General features: G+C 38.5%; 1 protein-coding gene across 1 annotated transcript in view; it reads right to left on the bottom strand.

Annotated features, from left to right (window-relative positions):
• LOC144957478 (thrombospondin type-1 domain-containing protein 7B-like) overlaps positions 1-26,396 on the bottom strand; it is a 447,754-nt gene that overhangs the window by 105,816 nt on the left and 315,542 nt on the right. The window contains exons 14-28 of the mRNA XM_078888764.1: positions 25,949-26,315; positions 24,786-24,907; positions 22,346-22,567; positions 20,760-20,963; positions 20,256-20,395; positions 19,299-19,464; positions 18,178-18,356; positions 16,196-16,320; positions 14,827-14,980; positions 12,471-12,731; positions 10,415-10,529; positions 8,187-8,332; positions 6,571-6,684; positions 3,909-4,008; positions 3,114-3,317 (exon numbers count right to left, since the gene is read on the bottom strand). Of these exons, the coding sequence (XP_078744890.1) occupies positions 3,114-3,317; positions 3,909-4,008; positions 6,571-6,684; positions 8,187-8,332; positions 10,415-10,529; positions 12,471-12,731; positions 14,827-14,980; positions 16,196-16,320; positions 18,178-18,356; positions 19,299-19,464; positions 20,256-20,395; positions 20,760-20,963; positions 22,346-22,567; positions 24,786-24,907; positions 25,949-26,315 (2,619 nt within the window). The remainder of the gene's footprint in view (positions 1-3,113; positions 3,318-3,908; positions 4,009-6,570; positions 6,685-8,186; positions 8,333-10,414; positions 10,530-12,470; positions 12,732-14,826; positions 14,981-16,195; positions 16,321-18,177; positions 18,357-19,298; positions 19,465-20,255; positions 20,396-20,759; positions 20,964-22,345; positions 22,568-24,785; positions 24,908-25,948; positions 26,316-26,396) is intronic.

Here is a 26,396-nt window from a genome sequence, read left to right as displayed (position 1 = left end):
GTATAATCGAACAGAAAATTTTGATTTTCTAAATCGAAATTATATTATTATCATTATTCTACCCGCCTCGAAGTCCCAGGTTATAAAATGTTTGCCAAGGTGAGGGTCATCTTTATCCAATCCATATAATTGGAGGACGAGTGTAGGCATGGCCATTTTTCACAACGACCCATCTTGTATCTGGTCGTATATATTAAAGCCCTTTTGCAGCACAAACAAGTTTTGCCCCAAAGTAATAAACAGAAATATGACATCTTAAAATAAAAAAAAAAGGAGCAAAATGCCAAACACGGAACGTTTCGGGCTCAAACCCCTTCTTCCGTTAATACCAAAAAAAAAAACAACAAACAAAACAAAACAAAAGAAACAATAAAGGCATAAATGCATTACTTAATACGCTTCAACAGTCATGACGTCACTTCCCTCGTAATGACGCATGGTAACGTAGTAACTGGCTCTAAACTATCGGAACAATGGATGACACCCTAATGAAATATTTCTCTGACGAGCATAAAAGCGTATCCAGAGGAAAATAACCCATTATAAATCTGATCATGTTTGCCTTTTATGCACTCTGATGACAAGACATGGAAAGTTCCATCCAGCATGAATAATAAAAAGTACCGATATCCTTTGTTTAGAACCATGATGGCCGCCGTTTCTGGGTGACGTGACATCAGACTATTGAATCCAATTTCCAGATTGACAACAGATACATTTTGTAGGTCCTCTCTGTTGTAGAAAAATCTTGGAAAGTTATCGGTTTCTTTGTTTGTTTTTTTTTGTTTGTTTTTTTTTTTTGTTTTTTTTTTTCTTTCTTTTTTTTTGTATGTTTTTGGCTGAAGAAGGGTTTTGAAAGATATGCCATAACTGTGAAACTAGGAGATCAATTACACAAGGTATGTACCCAGTCAAGCTCTCCGGAAGAGTTGTTTTCATCTTCAATGAGATTGGAACCAGTTGTTTTTTTTTTGTTTTTTTTTTTGTTTTTTTGGTTTGTTTTTTTTTGTTGTTGTTGTGACATCACACTTTTTCTTCCCTATTGCAGTCTGATATGTTTGTAGATGTTCTTGTGTTCAGATGTCATGACTAAATTGATACCTGAGAGTCCTGACCTATGACGTCACAATAGAAGAACAACTCCTAGGTATTCGGAATATGACGTTGACATAATTTGTAATAATACAGAAGTAAGACAAGAGTTGTTTTGTCTAGACACCCTTGTGATCTAATATAAACACAGGGAAAACAGATGCATTGTAATATAAGACAAAGAGAAAGAGAAGAGAAGAGAGGAAGAAAGAAAGAAAGAAAGAAAGAAAGGAAGAGAGAGAGAGAGAGAGAGAGAGAGAGAGAGAGAGAGAGAGAGAGAGAGAGACATTGTTTAGAACACAATATATCCATGAAAATGCGCTTTGTTAATGTTTCAACTTTTGGAGATTTTTTCCTCTTTTATTCGGAGAGAGTAGGGTGAAAGACGGGAGAAGGAAGAGAAAGAGAGAGATAGAAAGAGAAAGAGAAGAGGAGAAGGGAGACGAGGTGGGATGGATCGATGGATGGATAAAGACGTTAACAAGAATGACAAAGACATAGATACACAATCATAGCAACTGTTGACGTCAGTCATTTATGATGAGTAGAAAACATTCAAGTTGGAGTCGAATGGTAAAACGTGGTCATCATAATATGTGAGCCATCCTCTCAAATAAGTATTGTGTCTGAATAAATCAGGCCACTAAAATGCGGTACACTCCAGTGAGCCCTGCCGTATTCTACAAAAAAAAAAAAATAAATAAATAATAAAATAAAAAATAAAAAACATGATTTCAAAATTCTGACCTGAAAATTCGTCCTTCAAATATCGGTCGATTAAAATGACCCTCGTGTTGACCAAATTGTGATCATTCTTATCGATCGATATTTGAAGGACGAGTTTTCTGGCCAAATTTCTTTTTTTAAAAACACGTTGTTTTTTGTTTGTTTGTTTGTTTGTTTGTTTGTTTTGGGGGGAGGGGGGGGGGGGGTTCAGAGTACGACAAATCTGTGGGATTTATTAAGGTAATATGAAATCCCTTTAGTATCAGTAATGAGGATGTATATGACAGATGCAGAGTGCAACCAGTCAGTGCACGTATAAGGAAACAAAGATGGAAACTGTTCGGATACGTTCTCCGACGAGATAAAAATATTCCAGCACAAACTTATTGAGGATGAATACTTCAAACAAGGTGCCAAATACAGAGGGAGTACACCAACTTCACTTCTAACAACATGAAATCAAGATCTCAAAAAAATATAACATAAAACAACAACCGAAGAACTGATTTCAACAACACAAGGAAACATCCAACTGCCTCAGCACCTTAACACACATGATGACATTCTAAAGCTAAGAACACTTGTGCAAGACATAGATTTATGGAGGCAGATTACTAACTGGATAATAGAAACAGACTGACAAACTGGAAGTGACGCACACATTCACAGCATGCGTCCATAGAGACTGCGCGGCCATATTCATTATTATTTAGTATTGGGGAAGATCAAATTTTACTATAGCATTAAAAATAAATTACGAGACATCCGAATTACTCGTTGTAAACAAAAAGTCGGGAGTTTGGAAAATATCATTCTACAGAATACTTGACTTATGCCTTTTGACTTCCGTTGAAGCATAGGGCCTCAACAGCACTCTTCCATCAGCTTCTTCTGTCCTTGGCATAATATACTCGTACCTCTGCCTCGCTCCAGGTAAGATCGGAGACGCACAAATATTGGTGAAGGCTTCTCCCCCAAGTCTGTTGTCCCCAGAACGCATCTGGTTAGAAAGAGGTCTTGGCGTGTAATGATATCTTACCACAATATTACTTCTTAAGGCCAAATATCTTGATGTCGGTTAAATAGGTGTTATAAATGATAACTTTAGATGAGGAATTGAATGGGTGGGGTCATTTGAGAGTAATAAATAAAGAATACTTGAACTCCTGCGATTGAAATTTTGAACTGGTTCCCAACGCCCGCTCCAACGATTGCTCAGCGGTGTTTGGAACTTGTTGGAAATTCTAAACGCCACAGTTCAAGAAAACTGTAATATCATCGACCTTATGACTCACCCTGAACACGTAATCCGTCCTTCTCTCTCTCACACCAAACACTCCTGGTATGTGCATTCCAACCGGAAGTGGCCCACTGGAAATTGGTGCATGACTGGGCGTTGCAAAGCCTGCTTTCCCAGAGGTTGGGATCACAAGGTTCATTTTTCCCTACAGGGTAGGCCAGCACCGCTCTGGATCTGGCTTGTATCCCGTTGTTGAAGCCTGGAAAAAGGTATAAAATTTGCGATTAGGTGAAGGCTTCTCCCTCAATTCTGGCCCCAGTGCGATTCTGGTTAGAAAGAGGTCTTGGCGTGTTATGATATCTTACCACAATATTACTTCTTAAGGTCAACTGTTTTGATGTCGGTTAAATTTTTACTCGTTGGTGTTAAAAAAGATAAATTTTGATGAGGATTTGAATAGGTGGGGTCATTAGAGACAAATAATACCACCGATTGTGTAACGGCGATCATTCAGACACGCCTTACCATTTTTAAAATCCTCGCTACTGATAAAATTACCGAATGGCGTCCACCCATTAGCCCGACCTGGCCTTGTCTAAAATCCTCACAACTAATAATACAATCACTCCACGAATACCTCTCAGACACGCCATACCTTGTTTAAAATCCTCACAACTAATAAAACAATCATCCCATGACCGTCACCCAGACACCACTTACCTTGTTTAAAATCCTCACAACTAATAAAACAATCATCCCATGACCGTCACCCAGACACCACTTACCTTGTTTAAAATCCTCACAACTAATAAAACAATCATCCTATGACGGTCACCCAGACACCACTTACCTTGTTTAAAATCCTCACAACTAATAAAACAATCATTCCACGGAGACCACTCAGAAAGCTTGCATGAACCTGGACAAGGAATCTGACAAGACCGGATAGTCTGGGAAAGAAATAAAAATATGAAATTAATTTCGTTAATAACAAAGCCTTATTAATCTATCTGGTGTCATCATTTGTATCATTGCCGGCTATGTGGTCTTGTGGTATGACACTCGCTTTCGGATCGGAAGGACCTGGATTCGAGCCTCGCTCGGCGCATAGTTGAGTCCCTGGAAAAGGCTCTTTACTCACATTCTTTCACCGTACTCAGGTGTAAAATGAATACCTGGCCGTTAACATTGTGTCTCTGTCATAAAAAAATTGTAATATCGCCTAACAGTCATCATTTCCCGTCCTAAATGTCTATGTTTCTGTTAGCCAGGGACCCCCTGTAAAGCGCTTTTAGCACGTTTATTGGATATCGCTCTATATAAAAGCTCAATTTTTAAAATTGTTATGATTATTCATCAACATGGACTACCACCTGTTTCTAACAAGTCTTTGATTCATTATAATCCTCTTTGATTCCTTTATTTCTCTCGGTGAAAAGAAATCAGTTTAATACGTTCACTATCAGTTTGTTACGTTCATTATTACTCAATACTTAAACAAAGCATGGAAAGTGAAAATTCAACTATATTTGGATTATATCTCGGTTCGATATAATCTATTAACTCTTCCAACATCTGATACGCTATGATTTATTCACTGGCCTAGATTTTATTGGATTTATGAAATTGATGCAATGTGTTTAAATGAAATACTCACAGCATATGCTTGTCAGGTGAAACATACTGAAACATAGAACTATACGTAACCTTAGATGGTTTTAGTTTCTGTATGTTAGTTGAGAATTAATCTGGTGGACTAAAAACAATCAACCTCATTCTCTCTATAGATGGAATAACGTTGACATCATTCAGCTTATTGTTATTGCTTTCGTTTATATACCGCCTGTTTGGTGATCTATCTCACTAATTCTCACTAATTAGGTGTGTCATGTCTAGTCCTACACAGTAAGTACTGCTGTTCACTAGAAACCCCTTGTAAATCGCTTTGAGCTTCGAGCTTTTTATATAGCACAATATCCACCAAACGTACTCAACGGACTTTACAAACGGTAAGGTCCCTTACAAACAGCAACGCTGTTAACGGGCAGGTACTGATTTTATATCTGAGCACGGTGAAATAATGTGAGTAAAGATCCTTTACAAAGGACTAAACTATGCGTCGAGCGGGGCTCGAACTCAGGACATTCCGATCCGAAAGCGAGCGTCATATCATAAGACTACATAGCTGCACGATTATGGTATGTATACATGAACAGTAATTTTATTTATTACATTACATTATATTAGACAATAGATACAGTTTGAACAATGAAAATAAGACTGATCATATTCGATGTAAACACTGTGTTCACCTTGGCTAGAAAAGATTTCCTTCAAATAACAATCAACTGATGATCCTCAATTAGTTTAGAATTCTGAAACCCGAGAGTTTTTCTTAAAGCTTTTGATAAGTAATGGTCAGAGTAACATAACGATATTTGGAAAACGCTGCATTAGAGAGAAGAAGAACAAGGAGAAGAAGAAGAAGATGAAGAAGAAGAAGAAGAAGAAGAAGAAGAAGAAGAAGAAGAAGAAGAAGAAGAAGAAGAAGCAGACGAAGAAGAAGGAAAGGAGAGAGAGAGAGAGAGAGAGAAGAGAGAAGAGAGAGAGAGAGAGAGAGAGAGAGAGAAGAGAGAGAGAGAAAAGAGAGAGAGAGAAAGAGAGAGAGAGAGAGAGAGAGAGAGAGAGAGGAGAAAGAGAGAGCAATAAAATATCAAAATTAATTATCTAAATCAATAAAAGGCAAAAAAAAAAAAATTAAAAATTAATAAATAAGAATAAACGATAAACTTAAGGAAAGACAAAACAAAAGCAAAGCAACACCAAAACAAAACCAAAAAATAGAGGGAAACATAATATTATCCATTAGCTTTCTTCACTATCCAAAATTGGCATCGACGATGCTTAATAAACAAGGGGAATAACACATAATAAACTGTGACATCATTTGTAAAGCATAGATTACTTCCCTTTAAAATGACCGCGATTTTAGAAAATACAGAAGGCCTACCAATACAATGCTACAGCTCTATGCTACATTTCAAAATAGAAAATATGAGGACGTTTTTAAATGTGTATACTTTTTTATCATTAGTATATACGGTTCATATTTAATTTTAAATAGAGTATTTTTTTTTCGTGCGGCTATGTGGTATCGTGGTATGACACTCGCTTTCGGATCGGAAGGTCCTGGGTTCGAGCCTCGCTCAGCTCATTTGAGCCCTTGGAGAAGGCTCTTTACTCACATTCTCTCACCGTACTCAGATGGAAAATGAGTACCTGGCCAATAACAGCGTTGTCTCTGTCCGAAAAAAAAAATTGTAATATCGCCTCACAGGCGTCATGTCCTGTCCTATTTGTTAAACGTTGCTGTTGATCAGGGACCCCTTGTAGAGCGCTTTGAGCATGTTCAGTGAATATTGCGCTATATAAAAGTTCAATTTAAAAAAAACAACATAAAATGGTGTCATAAGATTTATAGGATGAATGAAAACAATGCATACAATCCGTACCTGCATGACCAATTTCTCTGGGTCCAACGGGCATCGGGACGAGTTGACAGGTTGGCCGTTGTCGTTGACACAGGACACATTTCTCTCCTGGAATCCAGCACCACACACTCCAGACTGTGTAATATGAAATACAGTATGCATCAATTATACAATGTTGAATTTAGATAGAAAATAAAAGTTATATTTGTGATCCACCATCTGAAAACGGTATTTTGTCGGGATGAACTAAATGCTTGAAATTGTATAGACACAGAAAATAAAACTTGGGGTTAATTTCTATTCATGATCCTTCAGAGCCAATAGGCTCATGGAGCCGGAGTTTATCTCGGTTTCTATAGTGTGAAACGGACAATAGCAATTGACTGCTGCCGCCGGTCTATCGCAAAGTACTCTCTAACAGACCCAACTACCCAATCACTGTTTTGTAGACAAGAAGGAGGGGGGGGGGGGAGGGGTAGAAAAAATTATTGACTGCACCCGGGATGAATCTCTCTCGTGTTAAGCAAGTGCTCTACCAACTGAGCTATCGGGACCACCTCAATTCGTAGTAGTGGAGAATATATATTAATTTTCACATTGCATGAAACTCAAAAGTTCGTGTTTCGAATAATTCTGATTCTATTTTTTTTTTTTCGAGGTAAAATTCATCCTGCCTGACATAAAACCGTTTAGTAAAAGTGGGTCACAAATATAAGACTTATACCAACATGTTTTGTTATTTTATGAAGTATAACATTATATCTCTGATAATTTAATTTTATCTTTTAATTTGCTTTTGTTTGTTTGTTGTTTTTAAGGGGATTTTGGCACTTGAAAAAAAATAAAAACAAAATTTTTAAAAACTTGATATTATATATAGTGCAATATCCACTTATAGCTCAAAGTGCTTTACAAAGGGTCCCTGACCAACAGCAACAGATAACATGTAGAACAAGACATTATTACAATTTATTTCGACGGGACAACGCTGTTAACGGCCAGGTACTCATTTTACACCCGAGTACGGTGAGAGAATGTGAGTGAAGAGCCTTTTCCAAGAACTCAACTATGCGCCGAGCGAGGCTCGAACTCAGGACCTTCCTATCCGAAAGCGAGTGTCATACCACAAGACCACATAGCCGCACTTGCAACACATTGAAGAAAATGAGTGTCATACTACAAGGCCACATACCAACATAGTTAACAGATAAGGGGATGGACGACGTCATAGTCTGCTTTAAGTAGTGGCATATTATACGATGAGTAGGAAAGTGCCAGAAGACAATAGAGAATAAAAAAATTTCGCGGCGGTGATGGGGTTTGAACCCGCAATCTTATTGGTATGACAACTCCGCCTGGCCAATGAGAGCATGACTCTACCGTATGAGCTATCCATGATCCCCCCAAAAAATCGTCTCTAACTCAGGTCAATCTGAGAGCTCTCTCTCTCTCTCTCTCTCTCTCTCTCTCTCTCTCTCTCTCTCTCTCTCTCTCTCTTTCTCTCTCTCACCGACTACTATTGTCTTCTGGCACGTTCCTACTCACTCGTCTCTTGTTGTTACCAACATAAAGTGCCTGCTCCACTCACTTTTCTGGGCATAATATAATAAGATGATAAGTCAGCCATTTTCACCTACCTGAGCCATACAAGACGTCCACTCCGAGACTGACCAGCTGTAGCATGGCTGGATATGGCAAGGTTTCACTTGGTCCAGTTTCAGTGGACATTCTCTACCGTTTCCCATGGACCTTTGGAGAATGATCCGGCGGCGCTTCGTAAATCCTGCCCATTTGATTCACAATAAATAAAAAAATCTTGCATGAATAAATAAATAAAAAGTGCAGAAAGTTTTAGCTTATTATGAACAGGTGACTTCAACCATCTCCTTACCAACCATAGGAAAATCGTCACATTCGTTACGATACAACCAACATTTTTCTTATTCAAAGTTATTTTGTACATCATAACATTTAAAGCAAATGAACCGAGTGATGTAAAACATGTTTTGCAAAAGGAATCATGTATCGGAAGAACTTTATTGCTATTATGTTTGAGTGATAAAAATATATATTTTTGTGTTAGTTGGGTGTGAAGTTTTGGGAAAAATCCTGAAAATGGCTGGTAAGGAGAGAGTTAATAAAAACAACCTGCAATGTCACATCCAAATAGAAAATGAGTTGTCATTTTCAATCAACATATTGGATACACCGGAATCACCAAGGAAAAATTTGAATTTTCAAAACAGCCAACTATTGTTCTATCAGGCGAACTATAAAAAAAAAAAAAAGTATTTTCCTATTTAAGTCACTAAGTGGGGGCGAAGTGGCCGAGTGGTTAAGGCATTGCACTGTGATCCGGATGACCCGGGTTGGAGCCCCGCTTCAGACACTTTCGTTTTTTACCTTGAGCAAGATTATTACCCCCCCCCCCCCCCAACTTGCTCACTTGGACAACATGGGCTCTCCGGTGGATCATATGACCTTGCCGCGGTCGGAGGGCTTGCGTGTCTCGATGATCGTAAGTGAGAGGCCAGACCAAGAATGATCTACAACGGTCAGCATCGTCAACAAGGAAGGAAGAAGGGAGGAAATCAACCGTCGAGTTCAGCTTCCCCTAGTCCACACCCTTGGGTGTGGGTGTTGTCCACGACGTGGGGGAGGGGTGAAAAGGGACTGACTCTCTACAGGACATCCTTCCGGATTCCCAACTTAGACCATCTGACCACGGGTAGATGGAGCTCGTCATCGGGGGACCGACATCCATCTAAGAGAAGGACACTCTGAGCAAAAACCCGGACAGATGGAGTTCGTAAATGGGGGACCGCAATCCATCTAAGAGAAGGACACTCCGAACAAAAACCCGGACAGATCGAGTTCGCTAACAGGGGACCGCAATCGATCTAGGAGAAGGACACTCTGAAGCAAAACCGCCACTGCCTTGTGGACAGACCTTGGATGGCCAACGGCTAAGGAAGCAAATCCTGAAAAACAGCACGCCGAAGACAGAGCAGCGGGGCCGGAAGGCGCAAATATCACAGGAAACTGGAAACTGCCAATGCATGCTTAAATCCCAATATGACGGGAACGAAGAAGAAGAAGAAGAACAACATGGGCAATTCTTGTTGACATCAGACATCTTGTTTGATGAATTATCTATATTCCTTCATAGAATGCCGAGGCGACGATATCTTATGATGTCGTGGCGGAAGGGCATAATGTATATTTAAGTCACTAAATAAGTGAGGAAAAAAGATGAAAAGCGACTTTCGGATTTGAATGTCACCTCCTCGTATAGAAGGAACAAAATTGACGTCACTCAGTTATTTGCAATTGTTTATAGACAGCCATTAAAAAAAATATCAATCAGATTTTATACGTCCGAGGTTACACATACTTTTGTGCGTTGGAATGTTATATCCGGCTGGTGGATGTTGTGAGTATTTTATCTAAACTCATAGAATAAATAAGAATCTCTTTTACACAGCCAGATAGCTTGCAATTACTGTTTACTTATGTTATATAAGAACAAAGAGAAAGAATTGTATTAAAAAATTCTGATGATGAAAATGATGACGCTGTTGTTTTTTGATGATGACGATGATGATGATGATGACGATGATGATGATGATGATGATGATGATGATGATGATGATGATGATGATGATGATGATGATGATGATGATTGTGATGATGATTGTGATGATGATTGTGATGATGATGATGATGATGATGATGATGATGATGATGATGATGATGATGATGATGATGATGATGATGGTCATGATGATGACGATGATGATGATGATGATGATGACGACGACGACGACGACGACAACGATGACGACAACGATAATAATATACCCACCTAAGCCACAAGTGGCCGTGCAAGGAGCCCAGTCAGACCAGGCAGACAACAGACAATCGTTATCACAAGGTACTTGACACGACACCTCCATCAACTCTGTCATAGGACCCTGGGACTGAATAGAAAATCAAATAGGTGAGACCTCATCATCATCATTTCATCATTGCCTTTTTCACCCTGGGTCAGGGTATAGGCGTAGCCACCGTAAAGATATAGCCTTTCACTGACAAAAAATGACGTCAAAATGCCAGTCTTTTGCCACAAAAGAAAACAAATCGTGAGTTGTATTCAATAGTTCAACCAATGAAATAGCTTATTTCCATGAGCTCTACTAACGACAACTCACTAGACGCTACACAAACCTAAAAAAATGACGTCAAACTACCAGTCCAAGAGGATTCTTGTGTCAGGCTATATATAATATGTTAACGATGGCTACGGTATAGGCCACAGAAAAACAGTTTCAATCCTTCTCTGTCCTGACCTTACTTTTTTTAAAAACTCGTTCCATGTCTTACCACTTTTCTGTATGTCAGCTACTTTAATTCTTCTCTGTTGTCCTTCATAAACTCTGCCATTGCAGAAACTATTCGGTCGCCCAAGCTAAAAAAAAAGGATTGGATTTGTCCGTGTGTGTTTCTGTAACAATGAGTCTTATGGAAGAGGTGTTAACCCTTCGACAACCCCCAACCTGGAGGACCAGGTGACTCAAAGATGGGGGAGTCACACACCATTAGTCGCCTTTTACGACCCGCTGGCTTGGCATTGAGCTAATTCTTGCACCCTCACAGTGAGGGACCCCGGACACCACACGGGGGAGATGAGACCTACGTAAACATAATATTGTATTCATGTTTGAATTAGTTAATAATAATAAGCATATTTATATAACGCCTTTCGTCTAAACCTCAAAGCGCTTTTTAAAATAATATAAATTCAAATACAATTCAACCAAAGTATCAAAACAATTAAGAGCATAAAAGGGCATCAATACATCATCAATATAAATGTCAAATACAATACATTAAAAATTTAATTAAGTTAAATTAAATTAATGTTTTCTGAAAAGATATGTTTTCAGGGCTTTTTTGAAAATGTCTATTGAGCTCAAACATCTCACAGATTGAGGGAGATCATTCCAAATCGTGGGTCCGAATTTCATAAGAGACCTATCGTCAAAATATTTGGTAAAGGAACGCCGTTGTCTTCCTCAGCTCTGCCAGGGGACCATAAAGCTTTGTTTGCAGAGCTTTATATAGCGCAATATCCACTAAAATGCTCAATCGCTTTAGAGATTATCCCTAGCCAATAGCAACACATAACGCGTAGGACGAGAAGTGACGCTTGTTGGGCAACATTACAAGTTTTTTTTTTCCGACAGAGCCATGACTGTTAATGGCAAAGTACTCATTCTACACCTGAATACGGTGAGAGAATGTGAATGACTCAAACTATGCGCCACTGAATAATCATAGATATCACCGAGTCAGACAGACACAAGATGGACTGTAGGGGTAATATATAATGTTAGTAACATTCTAAATCCTAATTAAAAAAAAACAATCATAGTATTTATTCTACGGTGTAATAATACGGTGCGGCTGATGTGGTCTAGTGGTATGACACTAGCTTTCGGATCGGAAGGTCATGGGTTCGAGCCTCGCACTCGGCGCATAGTTGAGTCCTTGGAAAAGGCTCTTTACTCACATTCTCTCACCGTACTCAGGTGTAAAATGAGTACCTGGCCGTTAACAGCGTTGTCTATGTCCGAAACATTGTAATATCGCCTAACAGGCGTCATGTCCCATCCTACATGTTAAATGTTGCTGTTGACCAGGGACCCCTTGTAAAGCGCTTTGAGCACATTTAGTGGATATTGCTCTATATAAAGCTCAATTTATAATTTAATAAAATAATAATTTATATGTGAAGATTAGCTTGTCGAAGTGAGTCACAGACTGTTCCAAGAAATAGTGACGTCACGCGTACGTGTTTCCGTACTCATGGAAAGCCAACCGAAATGTTGAGGGTTTATGGAATTTACTTTCAGCCTTACCTCCTCACACAGAGAAGCATCCACGTCCATCCCAAGCTCATCCTTGCACACGGCATACTTTTCCTTGTGGCCCACCCCACAGTCGGCGTCCCCACCGTTCACCAGACAGCTGGACCAGTCAAACTGATGCCATTTGTACACTTTGCAGTTCTTGTGCCGTTCGCATAGCCTCTCTTCTGTCTCGTGAGAACACTGATGCGGAACAGAGGAAGTACGCAAGACTTCACGTGATCTGGACTGATATTGCTGACCGTTGCAGGGCTGGGGAAAAAAGTGAATTGAACATAAATTGACGTTTAATTAATTTCGTATAGTACTTATTGATATAAAATCAAACTGACAAATGCTTCGGTTTGAGCTGAGCAAACCCAGCAAGTGGACTTTCAGCCCAAAAAGTAGGGAGTTTAATTGCTACTTGGTCTACTTCCGTTGTAAACTATGTATAACAATAACTTCCCATTTCGCAAGAAGCGCCGGGTCACCGAAGTAGAGCAAAAAGAGAGAACACTGGATGGCTGTTTTCTATCAAGTATGGAAAAATGGAGCGATCTATATTCATGCTTTCGTCCAACCTTGTCATCGATCACATGATTTATTACTATGCGATTGGATATTTCTTAACAATGGGAGCGATCTTTATTAAATTTCCATGTGCTTGAGGTCATTGGTCACATTGCAAAATGTGCACAAAGTGACCCACTTAGTGAAAAGTGTTCACAGCTTTTTAAATATCTAACATCACGACTGGTCATTTAATTCAGCTTGACAAATGGGTATGTTTACAATTTTCATAAACAAAGCAGCATGCTTACATGTGTTAAGATATATCCAATCGTTGGACAGCAACAAATCATGTGAATGAGGACCTGGTTGGACGAAAATATGTATATAGATCGCTCCCATTGCCAACACGCTGCTTTGTTAATGAAAGTGGTAAATATGTCCGTGTGTCAAGCTGAACAAAATGACCAATCGTGAGGTAAGATATTTCATAAGCTGTGAACACTTTTCCCTATGTTGGTCATTTTGAGCACATATTATTTCAATGTGACCAATGACCTCGGGCACATGGAAAGGTAATATAAATCATACCCATTGAAATGAATAAAATAAAATAATAAAGTGACACACTTCACGGTGAGCGATAATGTGTTTATCATTATGGTGGTTTTAAGTGTAATTATTAAATTAACTTGTCATAAATTGTCTTGCTATTTATGCTTAGACTTATCTCAATCACTGTGTCTAAATTGAGAGTGATGACGTGACCTGAGTCAACTGAAGGCCTGATCCTCACCAAAATATTACGTCACAAAAGAAGACGATGATCACTAAAAGAAAGTAAACAGTGAGTTGTTGTTATAACTGATCAATTAAACAAATTGTTTTATTGGCTGATCAATTTATTACAAATCACAATTAACCCTTTCATCTGATCTTCCGTCTTTTTTCATGATGAATTTTTTAGTTAGGCTTTTAGTTGACGAAGGATACGGTGATGCCAGGGGTGTGAAGGGCTGATTGCCTTGTGTAACAGGCAAATTCTTAAGCTCTGATCAGCCCAGCAATATGTGAGTATTTAACACACAATTTGGACACAGTGAGAAGGATACTGCATTGCAACACCTGACAATGCCATGTATTTTTTTCAACCACCTCGGTTAAAGTTGTGAATGATGTTCAGGATCTTTGTAGATGATTGCATCAGGTGATGGACAAGTTCTGCAGGTTATGAATCAGCCGCACGGTTTGTGCGTATTTTATCACATTTGACACACTGCGGGAATTAATCAAGACACAAAACATTGCCATTTTTTTTCAATCGCCTGTGTTAAAATTGGGATTGATGCTCGGGATATGTGGGGATAATTGTTTTGGGGTGACAGGCAAATACTGAAGATGGCAATGGCTCCGATATATTACTATTTTGAGGCAATATAATCGTAGGTTACAAATGGTAAAGTGGAGAGTGTTGATAGAGAGATTTAGGGATAATACGGGAGTAGAAGAGAACAGAAACCAAGCGCACTCAAAAACACACATACACACCACACACACGCACACACACACACACACACAGACACACACACACATTCAGGTTTGGTGCGTAGCCTTCGTTAACGTATAACCCGACACAAGGACTTGCATATAGACGTCATTTTTTTGGGTAGTGAGTTGCCTGTTAGTAGTGCTCAATGAAAGAATTGAATTCGTTGGTTGAACAATTGCATACGACTTACAATTTGGTTTCTTTTGGTAGTCGTTGTGTTGTATTTTGAGGGGGGCGGGGGTTGTCAATGTCAGGCTATAACATTACGAAGGCTACGTCTGTTTAGAGAAAAGCTCGCCGTCTTACCGGAACACACTGTGTCCACGATGACCATTCAGACATAACACATTGACCAGGACACGGCAGCTCACACCCTTTGCTGGACTCCAGTTGGTTGTGGTAGTTACAATTCCTTCGGTCGACCGTTATCATTGAGCCATCAGCAATTCTTGACATGCAGCTGATTATTTCAAACGGGATATTTCAAAGGTTTATTTCAGGCAATTGCCAATATGAAATAAAGATATGTAGAACTATAATAATATTATAATGTTTAACCTCAAGATCATTGTCAGAAACCATCTTGACAAGAAAAATACAATGAGTGGTTTGTAATATATATGTTGTAATAGCTTATTAATGTTTTGTTATCCATCTGTCTGCCTGAGAAAAGTTGCTATTATAAATTGACAAATCGTATTCAAAGATATAAAAAAATGTTCTATAATGAATAATATTACAAATCCTTTTTCAAGAAAATATGGCTTTTAGGTTTATTCTCGAGGCCACACGATTGATACAACTTTTTACAATATAGTGTTATTGTTGTGTATGTTTACCCCGATAAAATAACACCTAATTGAGGCACCGGTAGTGTAATATAAAGATCTGAACAAGTTTGCACGAAAGGTTTCAGACAAAACAAGAAAGAAAAGCGCTTTGAGCACATTTAGTGGATATTGCTCTATATAAAGCTCAATTTTTAAATTAAAAAAAAAAAGAAAAATACCAGAAAAATAAACATCCAAAAAATCAGTCTACCTCGACTCGAGGTATTTTTCTTCCTTGCTTTGTCTGACACCTTTCATACACACTTGTTCAGATGATCTTAATCTCACACGACATTCATGATGTGCCACATTCTAGCCAGAGGGTCTTGAAACAAAAAAAAAGTAGAATTTGTCCATTTACTCTATAAATTCACTCAACCCTAACACCGACTATATATATAGTTTACCGGGGTTACTTTTACCCCATGCCTATTTATTACATTTTTCTGAGACAAATTAAAGGCGCATTATCAAAGCTAATGTTTTTAAATTTTTCAAGTTAATGGTAGTTGAATAAAACTATCTAGGCACATGCTTATTTTTAATACCTTTTTTCCAGTTTTGGAAAGTAGCAAAACGCATAGTTGAGTCCTTGGAAAAGGCTCTTTACTCACTTTCTCTCACCGTACTCAGGTGTAAAATGAGTACCTGGTCGTTAACAGCCTTGTCTTTGTCCGAAAAATGGTAATATCGCCTAACAGGCGGCATGTTCCGTCCTACATGTTAAAGTTGCTTTTGACCAAGGACCTCTTTGGGCGCATTTAGTAGATATTGCGCTATATAAAGCTCAATTTAATTTTTTTTTTAACTCTCTAGGATTGAGTGAGTTAATACCCCAGTCTCACCTGACAGTTCTGGTCTGGTTTCCTAAGCCACACGGCATGTCCCGAGCTGGTTTACAAATACTCCACGGACTGGCCACCCATTGCCTCATGGCGCAGTCCACGTGACACACTCGGGCTTGGGAGTCCTGGAACAATAACATTCAAAATTGAACTTTCCATTAACCCTCTCCTTACCACCTGTATCAAATTCGTCACATTGAATTTGTTAGGACACAATATACATTTTTCTTATTCAGATTTATTTTTTACATCACAAACTTTGAAGAATGATCTTTATTTAATTAATAATTACATACAGTTGTTTTGTAGAGAGTTTGTTTGAGTTTAAAAAGTTGTTTTTTTTACTGCTGGGTAAGCCTGCTAATTTGGGGAAATACAGAAACGGATTGGTAAGAAAAGCGTTAACCCTCTCCTTACCAACTATAGGATAATCGTCACATTCGTTACGATAAACCGACAATTTTCTTATTCAAATTTCTTTTGTACATCATAACATTGAAAGAAAATGAACAGTGTGTTGTATAGCATCTTTTGCTAAAGAAATTATGAATCGCAAGAATTTTACTTTCCTATTATGTCGTAATGATAAATAAAATCTATTTCGTGTTAGTTGGATGTGAAGTTTTGGGGAAAACCCTGAAAATGGCTGGTAAGGAGAGGGTTAAATATAAATCTAACCCGTTGACTCAAAACGACATGACCCCGTAAGCGGACCTGTCTAGTACTATGAAAAAATCGTAGAAATACGAATATTTGGTGTTAACTAGAGAATTGCATTCGCCTCTTGGAGTCAATAAATTTTGATGAAGAGGAAAGTGTGATGCTTAGAAACTTTATTTAGAACTTAGGAGCACAATATTAGACACTGGGTAGTTGTTTCACATCTGGTTGCTTTATTCCGGTTTATTATATTAATCTTGAAGCTGGGTAGTTATTTAACGTTTGACTTTTGTTTGTTTGTTGCTTTAGGTCTCTTCCAACACAATTGAGGTTATATGAGAGACCGCTGAAACAAAAAAAAACAAGCAATCTAACAAAAATAGTACAAATGTCAATCAAAATCATAACCTAAAGATATCATAAGCTAAATTATAAATAACCAAGAACAAACAGGCAGAGGATTTACAGGAAAAAAAATATCCCCTGTCAAAAATACAATCACAAACCAAAGAAGCAGGATAGGCTAGTAAAGAGAAGAAGAAACGACATCACTATCGGATCGTACACCCATGCGAACATCATAGGTATATGATTCAAGGGTGATGCTCCCATCCAACCACCCGCAACGTTTGACTTGTTTTTGCATGATTTTATTGATGCTGAAGAATAGGATTCTGAAGGAAGCTGGAAACAGTAAAATCCATGATTTTATTGATGCTGAAGAATAGGATTCTGAAGGAAGCTGGAAACAGTAAAATCCATGATTTTATTGATGCTGAAGAATAGGATTCTGAAGGAAGCTGGAAACAGTAAAATCCAAGAATAACCATCGTAGTTTTCTTCGACTTATGGTTAGCCCTGAGAATGTTTGATTACCAGAAAAAAATGACATCACTATGAGACATAGATTGCAACTGAAGAGAGAGAGAGAGAGAGAGAGAGAGAGAGAGAGAGAGAGAGAGAGGAGATAGAAAGAGATAGATAGATAGCTAGATAGATAGGAGAGAGGTTTATAGATAGATGGACAGCCACAAACAAAGTCACCCACGCAATAGTTTAAACGCACACACATAGAGGGAGAGAGAGAGAGAGAGAGAGAGAGAGAGAGAGAGAGAGAGAGAGAGAGAGAGAGAGAGAGGGGTGTGTGGTCGTGATAAAGATGATGATTATGATGATGATGATGATGATGATGATGATGATGATGATGATGATGATGATGATGATGACGATGACAGAGATAATGATGGTAATGACAATAATGATGAGGATGATGATGATGATGATGACGATGATCATAATGACAATGACCATGGCAATCATACCTTATCACTTGGAAAGACGAACGGGCATTTCCTTCCACCGTTCTTTGGCTCTTGTAGAACACTCCTGTACCTTTTCTGGAGTCCTGGCCCACAAGTAGATTCACAGGCTCCCCAGCTGGACCACTCACTCAGTTTACAATCTTTGGGACATTGGATCGTACAGTTTCTCGATTCGTACTCTGTCGATAATTAAACAAAAGAAAAGCCGTTTTAAAAAAAAAAACTAAAATACTTGAGCTCTTTTTTAAAAATATATATCGCAATATCCACTAAACATGCTCAAAGAGATTTACAAGGGTTCCCTGGCCAACAGCAACACTCAACATGTAGGACGGGACATGACGCCTGTTAGGCGATATTACATTTTGTTTTGGACAGAGACAACACTGTTAACGTCCAGGTACTCATTTTACACCAGTTTGATGAGAGAATGTGAGTAAAGAAGCTTTTCCAAGGACTCAACTTTGCGTTGAACGAGGCTCAAACCCAGGACCTTCCTATCCGAAAGAGAGTGTCATACCACTAACTAGACCACATAGCCGCATAAAAAAGAAAAGAAAAGCTACATTATTTTCTGGGGAAAAAAACAACAAACAATAAAACAAGACAAATAAATATTTAAAAAACAGCTAGAGCATTTATATAGCGCAAGATCCATTAAACGTGCTCAAATGTCTTTACAAGGGGTCCCCAGCCAACAGTCAGAAATAAAGATGTGGGACGATACATGACGCCTGTTATGCGATAATTCATTTTTCTTTTACGACAGAGACAACGATGATAACGGCCAGGTACTCATTTTAATAATAATAATAATAATAATGATAATAATAATAATAATAATAATAATAATAATAATAATAATAATAATAATAATAATAATAATAATAATAATAATAATAATAAAAATAATAATAAACTTCACCTTCACACAAATCTAAGGAAATTCTTGTGCCATTTGATGCTTACAATATAATTTATGTTTCAATTTACTTCATGGATGGAAAATCTCAAAAAAAAAAAACGGCTTAACGAGTTTTGGAAAGCCAGCCTTCAAGGCATTTGGGTTGTCACCAACATAATATTATATTATTATCCTACCAGTTAAATTAATAACTTACCATCGCTCATACACCGCAAGACACCATTTTCGTCCCTGACCCTCTTGGAACATGAAATGACCTTGAACTGTTTACCTTGCCCACAATACCAATTAAGGAGTCCACGACTTCCATCTCTTGTCCTGTTGCTTCTTCGTTGATTGGACGACAGAGATTCGAAGCGACTCTGAAAATTAAACAAGAGGATTGGGGAAAAAACTCAATGTAAAAACATACAGACGAATGAGATAATGTGATAGTGGCGGTATGAGATAATAATGTGATAGTGGCGGTATGAGATAATAATGTGATAGCGGCGTTAACAGTGCCACTATTACATTATCTCATTCGTCTGTAATGTATGTACTGTTTCATTCATCCTGTTTTGTTGATAAAGGGAAAACCCGAAACGTCCACATTATCTCTTTTCGTTTATTAAATTAAAGCTTGCATTCAATTTCACTTTGTATTTATTTCGTCGAGCATCGAGCAGCAACATTTACATATTTGTGGCTATGAATTCAGTTTCAAGTATCTAGTTCATACCGATATAATACCGCTGCTTTGAAATGCTGTGTCACATTTCTGGCTAAAAATAATCAATAATAACCACCCAAAGCCTCCTGGGGGGGGGGGGGGTCTCGATATCTCAGTTGGTAGAACAAACGCTTCACACGCAAAGGATCCGAGATCGATCCCGGGTGCAGTCGAGATTTTGTTTTCTGAACCCCCACCTCTCCAATTGTCCACCAAGCAGTGAATGGGTAGCTGAGTGCGTTATATTTAGCGGAGAGTACTTTGCGATTGACTCACGTCCCATCCAAAGGATAGCAAGCAGTTGCTATTGTCCGTTTCACGCTATAGAAACCGGGATAAACTCCGATTCTACAGGCCGAATGGCTCTGAAGGAAAGCGTCCGGCCTAAATAATAGAATCGTTTCGAGACAAAGGATCACAAATGTAAAAGTAAAGGCTTACCTCCCCTTGACCTGACTGGATGATACAATCAGACCATTGGCCGACGTGAGATGGCTTAGGACCGCCACAAGAACATTTCATATGCTGGTCCTTTGGGTAGAGTTTTTGGTTACGGCACTTCGGCTCGCTCTTGCTCTGACCTAGATATATTTTTACAAAAGGAAAATGAAGATAAGACGATAAGATAAGATATAGGCAAAGACACGAGTCGCCATCTTGGATTATAAAGCGTTCTGAAATTGATATGTCAAAAAAAGTAACGAAAATTGGAAAATTTGCTTTATATTGAAGAGGTACCAACGAATATTATAGTAGATGATGGTGATAATGATGATGATGGTGGTGAAGATGGTGGTGGGGGTGGTGGTGGTGGTGGTGGTGGTGGTGATGATGATAATGATGATGATGATGATGATGATGATGATGATGATGATGATGATGATGATGATGATGATGATGATGATGATGATGATTTCATTATTATTCATTTTAGTGAAGTATTACCTAGAGGTCTTCTATAACGGAACCGAGTCCCTTCACAGTTCTCCCCGCACTGAGTCCAAGTGGACCAAGCAGACATTTGACACTCGGACTCGCAGTGCTCGAAACAAGGTTCGGTTTGTGCGGGCATCGTCCCAAGACTCTCGAGACATTTGTGAATGGGCACGGTCGTGATACCATCTTCCGTGGCGTGGAGACATGATATATCTGGGGAACAATGACAATTATCACATAATATTATCTAGATTAACTGCATAACTTTTATAATTATTTATAGACAAAAGTGAATAAGCCAGCTTCAAGATAGAACAAAATACCAATCACGGAAGTTTTGGGCTCAAAATCCTTCTTCATCTAACAACAAACAAACAATTAAAACACCAATACAGCTCTCTCACCCCGATATATAACGAAAGTATATAACAAGAGTGATGATTTTCAAAGAAAAAAATATCACCTCTAAAATCTAAAATTACATTTTATTATAGCTATTTACTCCGGCAAGGGCCAGGACAAACCCAAGTAAGACCACTCCAGAAAGGGAACTCAGAAGACCCCACCCGGTCATCACGACATTATTACCATATCGAGGAGAGATAAATCACAAATTGACTAAACGTTTTAGATTGAAACGAAACGGGATGTTAAGGATTTTAAAAGTTTGAGAAACAAAACTTAACTCAGTAAGTTGTGGTGTTAAAGTTGTCACAGAGAAAAATTCTCTTTTATTTTTCATCTCTATAGTGTCCGCGCTCTACCATGTCGTACGATGTAAGTAATAATATAAAATAAAACTTGATCAAATATAAAAAAAATAACAACAAAGAACAACCGAAGAAAGTAACAAAAGCAGACAAGAAAAAAGGGGGTATGGGGGGGATGGGGGAGAGAGGGAGAGAGAGAGAGAGAGAGAGAGAGAGAGAGAGAGAGAGAGAGAGAGAGGAAAACAAACTGCGTTCAATTGAAAATATTGCGGGATGCGCATCTTCTATTTTGTGTTTGTTTTGTAATATCCTCTTTTACAGATGAGTCACATCGACGTGAACATATTTTCAGGTCTGATAACCGGATGCAGTTATGGGCTCGTTCGTTTCAACATTGTTGTAATGGATACCATTTTTAGTTGGTTTGAGAGGATTTTTATATTTCAGCTGTGAGTCCATAACAGTTTGGGTTATCAGACCTGCAAATAATTTCACGTCGAATCACATTCACTCAATTACTTTCCTCTCCATTATTAACTTACTTCTAAAAAAATATCAAATTGCGACATTAAGGAGCAGGCACGGGTGTATAATAAAGAACTCAACAAGTGTGTAGGAAAGGTGCCAGGCAAAGCAAGAAAGAAAAATACAAGAAAAAAAAACCCAAAAAACCATCAACCTCGACTGGAGATCGAACCTCAGACCTTCTGATGACCGGTCAGACGTACTACCATTACCGTGTAATCAGAAGGTCTGAGGTTCGATCCCTAGTTGCGGTCCACTGATTTTTTGGGGATGTTTTTTTTCTTCTTCTTTCTTGTATTTTTCTTTCTTGCTTTGCCTGACACCTTACAAACACAGTTCTTTATCCTACTCAAAACTTACTTCTAGCTTGTAGTCCAGCCCCACACATGGGTGCTCGAGGAGGCAGGATGCAGTCACTCCATATGGACGTATTCCATCGGAACGTCTCACACAGAGGGAGGTTGATGCAAGACTCTTCCTGGACCAGATCCATGGGGCAGCCCAGGCCGTTGTTCTGGGGGTACTGAAGGACGTACCGACGGCGGACTCGGGACGGGTAAAACTGACGAGCTGAGGAAATGGCTGGACGGGTTATCGATTGATTTCTAAGGTAGAATTCTAAGGTTATAGTTTTAAGGTTGTGCGGCTATGTATATGGTCTTGTGGTATGATACTCGCTTTCGGATTGGAATGTCATGGGTTCGAGCCTCGCTCGGCACATATTTGAGTCCATGGAAAAGGCTCTTCACTCACAACCTCTCACCATCATCAGGTGTAAAATGAGTACCTGGCCATCAAAAAATTGTAACATCGCTTAACAGGTATCATGCCTCGTTCTACATGTTTCGTGTTGCTGTTGGTCAGGGACTCTTTGTAAAGCGCTTTGAGCACGCATAGGGAATATTGCGCTATATTAAAGGACTCAACTGTGCGCCGAGCGAGTCTCGAATCCGGGACCTTCTAATCCGAAAGCGAGTGTTTGTTTGTTTGTTTGTTTGTTTGTTTCAGTTTTACGGCGCTTGCAACACATTTAGGTCATATCAGAGCCAGTAAAAGGGAAGAAAAGTGGATTGAAAACAATGTGAGTAGCTTGTTAATGTGATAAAAACTAAAAACCAAAACCTTAAATTTCTGGCCAATTTAAGATTAAAGTCATATTCTAATTTTATAACTTTGCTATTCCAGACGTAATAACGTTTTAAGACGATGGGTCACATATTATTATGTGACCTGTAATTTCAATCCCGTATTTATGTCAGAGGAATGGCGTGTGGGGCGCTCGGAAGGCGACCTTAGTGAACCCATGGCCTGACATTGACCGTGACCATCGTAAATTTATAGCCTGACACTGACCGTGGCCTTCGTAAAGTTATGGCCTGACAATGACCAAAAAAAAGGATGTCAAAACCAATGAAATAACTTGTTTCCTTGAGCTCTACTAACGACAACTCATTAGACGCTACAGAAACCTAAAATGACGTCAAAATGCCAGTCCTAGAGGGTTCTTGTGTCAGGCTATAGATAGTTCGAAGATGGCGTCACTCATGTCTTTGTTATTGTTTTTTGTCATCCGCGTTTATGAGTAATGCTCACTGAACTGTATTAACCAGACTATAAACGTTCATGGATACACACAGTTTTGTGTGTTGGTCCGTTATACTTCCGGATGGCAATGTTATGAGCTTCTTAGCCAAGCGCATAGTATCTATATGTTAACGATGGCTACTAAGCTGACACTGACCAAAAAAAAATGAAGTCAAAAGACAAGTCTTTGGCCACAAAAGAAAACAAAATCGTGAGTTTTATTCAATGGCTCAACCAATGGGTTCACTTGTAATCTTGATCACTATTAAAGACAACTCACTAGGCGGTCCACAAACCTAAGTAAGTTTTAGTGTCGGGTTATATATAAGTTAACGATGGCTTCGGAGCCTCAGCGGGTCGGTGTCTCGTCTTGTCACAAATGTTACGCAATGTGGAGCGTGTTCAGTGGCCTGATGGGTGATAGTAATCATTGAAAATTCTAGTCCCAATTTATTGCCCTTGGTTAAGGCACGAATACAACATGAGCCTCCTCGACTCGTGTATGAATGAGTAATTGGCTACACGCAGTGACGGGAAGTTGTAAGACAAGATTCTCCGTAGAAGAAGAAGAAGAAGAAGAAGAAGAAGAAGAAGAAGAAGAAGAAGAAGAAGAACGAACGAACTCAAAAGAGGCACTTGGTACTGTACGAAATAGAACTTTGGTTCCTTATGGTCCCAATGGGAGATGATAGGGACATTGTGAAAAGCGTTAAGCACCGTTATTCAGTGTTCATATTGTGTTCATATTTAAATAGAAAAAGAAAGTGACGTTTTGAACAGTATGGTCAGAATGGATGACTTAACGGTTGTTTTTTTTTTTTTAAGCTTAAGAGAGAATCCTCGCTTTCCTAAAATTAAAAGAAAATGCATTTATCTAAACTTATATGTATTAAACCTAAGCTGAAACGTGCACATCAAACATAAGGTCAACCTGACATGATACTATTATGAAACAAATGGTCACATATAAGAGAGAAAAAAGTCCTGGAGGAGGGGGGGGGGGGTGTTCAGATCAGGTTGTAGTACTTATAAATACACTGGAAAGGAGAAAAAGACGAAGTGGGAGAAGAAGAAGATGATGATGGTGATACTGACGATGATGATGATTCTGACGATGATGATGATGATGATGATGATGATGATGATGATGATGATGATGATGATGATGATGATGATGATGATAATGATGATTTTGATGTAGTTGATTGATGTTTACCTTTGGACTGTAAACACGTTTCACCACATGACGACCACTCAGACCACAAAGTCACGTGACAATCCTTGGCACAGTCCACGTGACAAGGCTGCTTCGAAATCGGCTTCAACTGTGGGTCACACCTTGATAACAGAATAGGCACAGATAATAATAATAATAATAATAATAATAATAATAATAATAATAATAATAATAATAATAATAAATAATAATAATAATAATAATAATAATAATAATAATAATAATATACTAATAATAATAATAATAATAATAATAATAATAATAATAATAATAATAATAATAATAATAATAATAATAATAATAATAATAATAATAAAATAATAATAATCCAGATATGAAAGATTTCATGTCGGGATAAATCAAATTCCAAAAATGATTTTAAAATCAAAATGACAGGAAATATAAACTTTGGAATGTTGCAATGTAAGAAATTGTGTTTATTCTCATTTAGAAGGTTTGAGGTTCGATCCCCCAGTCGAGGCGACTGATGTTTTGGGATGTTTTTTTCTTTCTTGTCATTTTCTTTCTTGCTTTGTCTGGCACCTGCCATACACATTTGTTCAGATCTTTATCTGTTTTTTTTTCTCCACCACACTGAATAGAGAATAAGCCCAGGTTTCATATTTGAGGCTACACCTTCAATTTCTAACACTTGGTTCATTCCGACATAATGCCGTTTTGAGAGTCCCCAATAAGTCAACACTCTCAAGCAAGCTATTAAACACTTCACAATCACCAGAGAAAATTTGAAGTTCAAAACACATAGGGTATTATTTTATGAGGCAAACACGATAAGCATGTCCGTAAATAAATGACAAATAATAGCAGTTTTCTCTGAACAATGAAAATGCAGGTTTTGAAAGTCACCACGGATATCTTTTAATCCTCTCCTTACCACCTGCAGCAAAATCGTCACATTTGTTATGACACAATATATATTTTTCTTATTCAGATTTATTTTGTCTAAAACAATCTTTGAAGAACGATCTTTGTTTAATGAATATGAACATAGGTCTAAAGTTGTTTTGTAGAGAGCTTGTTTTAGTTTTTAAAAATCAATTTTTCTGCTGGGTAAGCCTGCCATTTTGGGGAAAATACTGAAAAGGATCGACAAGGAGAGAGTTAAAATCTCGATTACATACTTGGACTCTGCTGAAAGTTGACTACTTCCAGTGTAACAGTTAACTGTTCTAGAACGTTCCCCTATTCCACACTGTGCGTCCTCATTGAAGCCACTATCGTAACCGCCATCATTATCAACATTGTCACCAGCATTGTCCCTATCTTCAACGTTATGTCCTCCAAAGAAACTGAAACTGTCGCTGGGGTTGAAGATACTACTGCTGCCACGGTTGCCGCCACTGCTGAAGGACCCGCTGTTCGCGCCGTCCAGAACGCAGTGCCCCCAGGAGGAAGTTTCCCATCTGTAAACGTTGCAGTCGGTTAACATGGGACATAACTCTTGTTCCAAGAGGTCGTGTCTTGGAGGGCAGCGACGACTTGAGCGACCTGTAGGACAAATGGAACCAGTGAAATTTGTGAAACAAGTGCGTGTCAGGGAGAAAATTGTTCGTGCAGCACAGAATACTG

Source organism: Berghia stephanieae, chromosome 12 (assembly GCF_034508935.2).
Source record: "Berghia stephanieae isolate SIO BIC M18660-M18661 chromosome 12, UCSD_Bste_1.3, whole genome shotgun sequence".
Lineage (NCBI taxonomy): Eukaryota > Metazoa > Mollusca > Gastropoda > Nudibranchia > Aeolidiidae > Berghia > Berghia stephanieae.
This window is presented reverse-complemented; position numbering and strand designations above follow the sequence as displayed.